This window comes from Pseudophryne corroboree, chromosome 9, assembly GCF_028390025.1.
Source record: "Pseudophryne corroboree isolate aPseCor3 chromosome 9, aPseCor3.hap2, whole genome shotgun sequence".
Classification (NCBI taxonomy): domain Eukaryota; kingdom Metazoa; phylum Chordata; class Amphibia; order Anura; family Myobatrachidae; genus Pseudophryne; species Pseudophryne corroboree.
In genome coordinates this window covers 317,879,034-317,887,568 of record NC_086452.1, presented here as the reverse complement: position 1 = coordinate 317,887,568, position 8,535 = coordinate 317,879,034, and the positions used below count along the sequence as shown (strand labels likewise).

Below are 8,535 nucleotides of genomic sequence, written 5' to 3'. Positions count from 1 at the left end.
AAAAAATAAATAATATAAATAAATAAATATATAAGTAAAGTGCAGGATATTTTTAAAAAGAGGTAAATATCTTATCTGGATTAGAGGTCAGGACAGTTCTCCAACGCATTTCGTCTCAGACTTCATCAAGAAATATTAAATTAAGTAAATTGTGTTTATATGTCATCCCTAGGTTCAATTATGTGGTGAGGGACAAGATTTGCTTCTGTTCATCTGCCTATTTTATGATTGTCAACCACCAGCACTGGTTTTGACTATTACATTTACCACAAATAATATGAACTGGTCCTGGAACGCCAACCCAGGGCACCCCTACAAGTTCCTTAAGGCACCCTAGGGTGCCACGGCACCCAGTTTGAGAGCAACTGAATTAATGTATTTGCCAACATAAGTGCAAAATAATCTCTTGATTTAATAGGAGACATGTTACATTTTCCCCAAGCGAAAAGTGTCTAAATACAGAAACATGTTTTTATTGAAGCACAAATTGTTCACACACAGGAAAAAAAAATGTTTATAGAAAACGGTATGTAAAGCATTTTGTTAAAATGTGTCTTTTAATTTTTTTAAACACTGTGCTCATTTTCTATTGGTTAGAGCTCACAGTTAGTGAAGGCAGCCATTTTGTGGCCTGTACTTAATGACAATGGGACTCATTACTTAATTAGTGATTATCCCTTAGGCATGCCTTAATGAATTTACAAGGGTGCATTCTCATGAACACTGGTTCCATAGAATGACTGCCTCCCAGTTAGGCATACTAGCCGCTTTTCCCAGACCTTCTACAGTACGCCCCTCTTCCTCAGACATAATAATTATGGATTGGATGGGGAAGGGACTCAAGAACCCTCACTCAAAATACAGAAAAGTAGAAGATGGAGTGGAACATTATTTTGATGTTGTAGGATCTTGTATTCAGACTTCATTGGACAAACTTTACTTCCTGAATTCTTCACAACAAATAGATGGCTGTTCATACACCTGTCCAACATGCATAGGTAAAGATGAAGTTCATGAACATATCATTTGTAAAACAAATCTGCATTTACCACTGCAAATGTTTGGGGATATAATACATGTATTTTAATAACTTTATCAAAATTATTTTACCACAAACATGCTTTTTCCATAAACAAGTTGCGTTGAGAGTATGTTCAAAAACTACTGACTGACATTACTTGGGGCGGTATAGTATCATGCTATTGAAGCCTGTTTACATACAAGTTAAGATATTTTTTTCTGTGGTGAATTGCTATAAGCAAAATGAAATACTACCATCTGCTCTTACAAAAATCTGTTTTTATCTCATGAAAGTCTTTTGCCAATATTAGCATTACCACTAGCGCATCTTTTTTATAATAACAACACCCTGTTTTTTTTTTATAATAAAAACACATACTGGACAGTTTTATAATATAAAACCACAGAACCATGCTGTTTTGTATAATAAAAAACACAATCACACACTTTATACAACAAAAGTGTTTATTCTTTTTCTTCTTTTCAAGTTCCATATTGTTAATATTCCAAATTGTCCATATGTGGTTTAAAAATCTACCTTGCTATATATATTTGCTTGCAAACAACAGGTTTCACTCATCACTTGGACAGTCATTTAAATCCAAGTTAAAATAGATGCACACAATACTGCCATCTTGAGGACACTGCAAAAATTGCTGCATTCTACAGCGGCTAGGTGACTTTGGGGTAGATGTATTAACCCGGAGAAGGCATAAGGAAGTGATAAAGCAGTGTTAAGTGCAAGGTAAAATGCACCAGCCAATCAGCTCCTAACTGTTAATTTACATATGGGAGCTGATTGGCTGGTGCGTGTATCACCTTGCATTTATCACTGGTTTATCACTTCCCTATGCCTTCTCCAGGTTAATACATCTGCCCCTTTATTTGGAATCTCACTTATGATAGGAAATGGAAATGCTGCCTAATTAATCCATATAAAACTAAAGTACAACTAACAGATTGTAAAATATATTTTCTTACATTTGTTTATGGATTTGCAATTCAAATTTTATTTGTCAAATTGTAATTTTTTGGGGTTAATTCACTGTTCTAAAGACTTCCCATACATTTTCATTTTAATCAGATGACTGGGTTTCACATAGCTGAAATCCATTAGTACAATGAATAAAAAAACAGATTGGACCCTGTTATTTGCTAACTGTACACTTGGAAAGATCGTGCTTTATAAAGCAGATGACATTTGATTTGCTAGTATATAATTCCTTCATAGTTTCAATTAAGAAAATCTAGACAACAGAATCATACTGTACCACCCAGTTCCGATAATTATGATAAATTATGCTTGTCTTTCTATTGTAGCAAGGAATTTTATAAATGCATAAAAACAAAACTGTACAATATGTCTATGTTTAAAGATTTATGTCTGATTGTTTCACAGTTTGTGTGTTGGCAATAAATCAATAAAAATGCAATAAAACTAGTTACACTTGTGTGTATTGTTAACAGGCGTCCCATCAAGTATAGGGTAACTGTGTTTTCCATCAAACATTCATAACACGTAAGTTTCTCATTTATCTATGTAATCTATCAAACATTCTGTGAGTAAAGGTAATATGTAAAAAGCACACCTGGGGAGACCAAATGAAAATGGCACTTTCATTAGAAATAATTTTATTCTTTTCACATTAATAGAAGACAATCTTTCAATAAAATGTAATTTTAGCAGCACTTAAACATTTTTATATTGTCTGGCTCTAGAACTGCAGGATTATAGCTGGCCTGACGCCTCATGGCCACTGGGAGACTGATGGCTCAAAAAGGGCAGGGTTCCAGTAGTGCTGCAATAAGCAGTATCCAGTCACTTTATATAGTTTCAGTACTAGACAATGGGGATTTACCTACTACAGCCATAGTTGCTGCTGCATCTGAATTTCTTCCAATAATGACCTTATGTAACAATGGGGGTGATTCAGACCTGATCGTAGCTGTGCTAAATTTAGCACAGCTACAATCATCCACACTGACATGCGGGGGGACGCCCAGCACAGGGCTAGTCCGCCCCGCATGTCAGGTCCGGCCCCACCGCACAAGTACAAAAGCATCGCACAGCGGCAGCCGTCGGCTGTTTGGCATGCGCCGGCGCATGCGCACTTCTGACCTGATCACTGCGCTGCGATGAACGGCAGCGTGCGATCAGGTCAGAACGACACCCCTATGTGCAGTGCGTTGTATAACTAGCCATTTGTTTGTGCAAGTTTGTTTTTTACATTTCCAACCCTGTAATTCCCATCAGCTGGGCGTAATGTTATTACATTTATTTACATTTACCAATGATCCGGTAAGGAATAACGGGTCGACACAGTAAAGGTTGACATGAACTTTTTGTTTAAAAAAAAAAAGTTTAGTTTACTCCGTAACATCAACAGGAACTCCAATTAGTGCTGCACTCGGCACAGGTTACTATTCCCAATCGTAGTCCACTTGGATTGTAAAGTATGGAAAAGTAAAAAAATAAAATGTGAAAAACTCATGTCGACATTTCCCTGTGTTGACCTTTGACATGTTGACCTGTCAATGTCAACATTGGAACCATGTCGACCTAATGCATGTCGACCAACACCTGTTGACTGTCGATCTAAGTGTGGTTGACCTAGCAACCGCATAATGTTATTTCAAACTGTACCTATAGTCTATTTTGTGGGCTAAACAAATAGTAACGAGAATATAGCCAGTCTTTTTAGTAACTAATGACATCACTGTAATAGAGAGAACACAGGGCGTGATGTACTTACAGGAAAATGCTGTAAAAACTGCGGGTTTACAGCATTTCCTGAATGTACTAAGACCCAGATGCCAGGTTTCCGATGTGGAGGGTAACGCCAGCAAAATCTGGCATTACCCTATAGAAGCCTATGGGCTTCTTTCTGTATCAGTGATGTCAGAGGGATCCAATCGGATCCCTCCCAGCATCCCCAGTGGACCGCCTCGTCACTGTGCATGCGCAGAGGGACTCCCGGGTCATAAACCCGGAAGTCCAAGGACCAGCGGCCGTCGTAAAGGGCAGCTCTTATCGATACTAATTGCATATGTACTAACATATGTAATTAGTATCGGCACGCTGTGTGGTGAGATGTACTGCAAAACGTTGGTACATCTTGCCCACAGTACCTGAATAACCTTATAAAAGGCATGCCTGCGAAGGTCCAATAAGAAAAATACTATTTTAAGTGCTTTTCAACTGGATTCGTCAATCCAGTTGAAATCATGAACAGTGTTTTATTGGGATTGTAAAATATTAACTAATTAACTAATGAATGATATTTACTAATGATATGTTACATGATGTTACATGGAAATTACTAAAGAGGAAGAAACCAATGTATAGCTACACACTACAACCTCTCAGCATAGATATAGACATAAAAATATATACAAAATTCACACACAAATATAATATACAATTCATGTATCTATAAACATTGGTATAACAGAATCAAATAATGGACAGTAACAAAAGAAAGGGTCATAAATATTCACATCTAAAAGACAAACTATCCTGCTAAAAACACTTTGGGGATAAGAAAACTTCTATGTTGGATGTTGTTTTACTTGGCAGTTTGTTCACACATGTTATACATGGAACATGAATATACTTACTGTATTAAACTGGGAACTTTACAAATGCGTGTGACTACAAACAACTACTGTATTTGAATCTCTAGTTTATGAATAATTTCAAAGCAACAATAGTGCAACAAGCAACAACAGTAAATAAAATGTGTTTTATCTGCATGAGTCAGTTACTGGAATATCAGTTAAAAAATAACAACACATCAAATAATCAATTTCTAATTAAAAATGCAGTAGGCTTGTGTGGTTATGTAATCATTCATTCGGCAGTACAATTATTCAAACCAAAAAGATGGCCTTATAGTTGGCAAGACACATCTTAACAAACCAACAACAGTAACAACTACACACAACTTTGGTACTTGTGATTAAACCCCGTTGTTAGATCACATATAACATCTAACATTTAATGTAAACCATCATCATACTGATCCTGCATAGTTAGAATCTAAAAGGTAGTAGAGGAAAATGCCTCACTATTTATTGTCTTCAGCTTTGCTATCAGTGATGTATCCATTGCATTACCCAGAACACCAGAAAATGGATCCAGGTGTAGCTTCCAATACAGCCAGCTCTTCTCAGTAATGACACCATCTAAGAACACGAAGACAGATTCTGATCCATGATAACAGACCTTTCTAGCAGGGTGTCTTTATACACTAGTCTCTGGTCCAATTCTACATTCAGTGACACTCAGAAACCAGGTTCAAATCTCATGGTTTCTCTCAGAGAAGAAGAGCCTCCGACACCTCCGTACAGTGTCCTCAGGAGATGCCACTGTATGCCCAACCGTACGTGGGTCTGTATATATTTCATAATCATTGCCACCCTGTAAAGCAACAATACGGTCAGTAAGGTCGAGTATATACATATGCTAAAAGTCCTTTCTGACAGGTTTATATCGATTTAAACACTTGCAACATCATAATGCCCAATAAAATGCAATGGTGTTATAACAGAATGTACATTAAATATTAAGGAGATGTATGAAACCTTCAAAAGAGTGGAGAAGTTGCCCAAATCAACTAATCAGCATTTACTTATGATTTTATAGAATGTACTTAATAAATGTAAGCTATGAGCTGATTGGTTGCTATGGGCAACCTCTCCAGGTTTAATGCATTTGTACCTTAGTACAGTATGCACGCTTCAGGTATTCTGCTAAAAGCAATGACCATATACAAAGTAACTGCAAACCCAAATATCTACAAATTAGTATGAGTAGACTGAGCTTTGGATCTAGGAGTGGAGACGTACATAAGGTATTGCTACAATTTGAGGGCTCTGTCTTACTGCCCTGATGGGAAAAACTTTGTACTTAGGTTCAAAAAGTTAACTGTTGCTCTGCGTGCCTTCTGTCAGCATGCACACCAATGAGTGGAAATCTGAAAAGTGAGCTGCACTAAAAAAAAAAAAAAAAAAAAAAAAGTTTATTTACGGTTACGTGCAGGGTCTGCTCTACCATCAGGAAGCTTTAGGTGGCTGCCTAGGGGCGCCATGCCCTGGAGACAGTAGCAGCTCTTGACACGGGCAAGCAGACTTTTTGCCCGGGGTGCCGCTGTCCTGAGGGCGCCGCCGCCGCTGCTGTGGCAAGAGCCGCTACCGTGCGCTGCGCCTGACGTCATCGCGCACCGCACGGCATTGTGGGAGCAGACACTAGAGATCAATTATGACCTCTAGCGTCTGCTCCCACAGTGCCATGCGGTGCGCAATGACGTCAGGTGCAGCGCACGGCACCGACAGTGTGCGGCGCTATGGGAGAGACATCACAACGTCTCTCCCATAGATCCAAGGTGCGGCGGCCGGAGATGGAGGGCAGCAGCAGCGGTTTGGAAGCAGGAGCGGGGCTGGTGAGTATTTTTTTCTTCAAGCGTCGCTACTAGGGGCACAGCAACAGGGGGCAAAACTACAGGGGCACAACTACTGAGGGCACAGCAACAGGGGGCACAACTACTGAGGGCACAGCAACAGGGGGCAAAACTACAGGGGCACAACTACTGAGGGCACAGCAACAGGGGGCACAACTACTGAGGGCACAGCAACAGGGGGCACAACTACTGAGGGCACAGCAACAGGGGGCAAAACTACAGGGGCACAACTACTGAGGGCACAGCAACAGGGGGCACAGCAACAGGAGGCAAAACTACAGGGGTACAACTACTGAGGGCACAGCAACAGGGGGCAAAACTACAGGGGCACAACTACTGAGGGCATAGCAACAGGGGGCACAACTACTGAGGGCACAGCAACAGGGAGCAAAACTAAAGGGGCACAACTACTGAGGGCACAGCAACAGGGAGCAAATCTACAGGGGCACATCTACTGAGGGCACAGCAACAGGGGGCACAACTACTGAAGGCACAGCAACACGGGTAAAAACTACAGGGGCACAACTACTGAGGGCACAGCAACAGGGGTCAAAACTACAGGGGAACAACTACTGAGGGCACAGCTACAGGGGATAAAACCTACAGGGGGCAAATCTACTGGTGGTACAGCTACAGGGCGCATAACTGTGGCCACACCCCTTCCCTATGAGGCCAAGACCGCATTTTGTGCCGCAGGACTGCGGCGCGCACTAACCCTTTTTAAGCTATTTGATATATTTTTTTAGATTTTTTTTTTTTTTTTTTTTTGTGGGGGGGGCATTGGAAACTTTAGCCCTGGGCGCCACAGGGTCTAGAACCGGCCCTGCCTGGAGAGCACCACTGAATTCATCTAGTAAAAACGGAGGGATGTCTCTGTATGCGGCCTCCTTTTACACTGTGCTGGTTGCTGCTGCGGGACTAATCAGGCTGCACCACGTAGTGCTCAGCGCTTCCTCTGTGCTGACACGTGTAATATCAAGTCATGATAAGGCACACAGGAGGCGAATATCCTATGACTTCCGAGGGGTGACACCATGGGCGCTCCTCATAGCCCTGATGCACCTCCTCCATGCCTCTGGATACCGGCTCTCCAGCAGCAAGCAGCACCTGACTACATATTTGCACACAGCAGCGTTGCTTTAATGCTGCTGCCGCCTGTAAGAGTAAACATGCCAATTACAAGGGAAAACAAAGAAACAACTTTTAAGTAAGTAACCCATAGGGGTTTCTGCGGGACTACAGACAGTATAGATATTAGATCTTACAGCCCTATAGATGGTTTGCACTTGTAAACAGCATAATAGTGAAACGCAGGCACTGGGGCACAATACACAGGGGGGCCCCGGTGGAGGGTGCTGGTATATTAGATTGTGCACACCTCCAAACATGACACATTCCAGGAGGGACAAAATGCTTTCTACTTGGACTTTCTCCCCAAAATAAAAATAAAATAAAAAATAAAGGCAGAATCTCACCGGTGATGTTTCGTTGCCAAAAAAGTGAATGCGGCTAAATTTCTCCTCAGCCAGAATATCCAGGCAGTAACGCTTGTCCCAGCCTTCTGGGAATATGTCAAAGCTGATCATCCCACCTAGAAACAGGCAGGGAAAGAGTGAGAGAACAGAGCAGAGGTCATGGGTGGACGGGGTGGGAGTAAATGCGAGAGTGGTAACATTTGTATGCCATAGGTTTCTCATCAGCAATCATTAAGCTTCAAAAGTAAGATAACGAAAGATGAAAATATTCCTGGGGGAATTATGATGTGATGTGTGTGGGCCTCAGTGACATGGAGAAAAGGAGACTACAGCTGCAGAGCTCTTATATCAATGGAAACAACCTCTCATAAACTTACTGCTCACTAATGCAATAGTGGCATATGTATATAACTAAGGATTTGGTGAAAGCCAGATTGGTCCGCACTCTGGAGCACCAGACCGGACTGGTTCCCTGGAGCAGTGCTGGTTATAAACCCGGAAGTCCTTGTATCGCAAAGGTCAGCAGATCTCTTCTCTGTGATTTTGTCAAGTATCTTGTGATCAGAGGTGGAATGCATCCC

The 8,535-nt window shown here is 41.1% G+C and overlaps 1 protein-coding gene across 2 annotated transcripts in view; it reads right to left on the bottom strand.

The window, feature by feature from the left end:
- Positions 1-2,635: 2,635 nt before the first annotated feature.
- The window catches only part of PMM1 (phosphomannomutase 1), a 103,301-nt gene continuing 97,401 nt past the window's right edge, over positions 2,636-8,535 (bottom strand). For both annotated transcript variants that reach the window (XM_063940461.1, XM_063940462.1), the window contains exons 7-8: positions 7,955-8,070; positions 2,636-5,440 (exon numbers count right to left, since the gene is read on the bottom strand). In XM_063940461.1, coding sequence (XP_063796531.1) covers positions 5,318-5,440; positions 7,955-8,070 — 239 coding nt within the window. In that variant the 3' untranslated portion in view covers positions 2,636-5,317. The remainder of the gene's footprint in view (positions 5,441-7,954; positions 8,071-8,535) is intronic.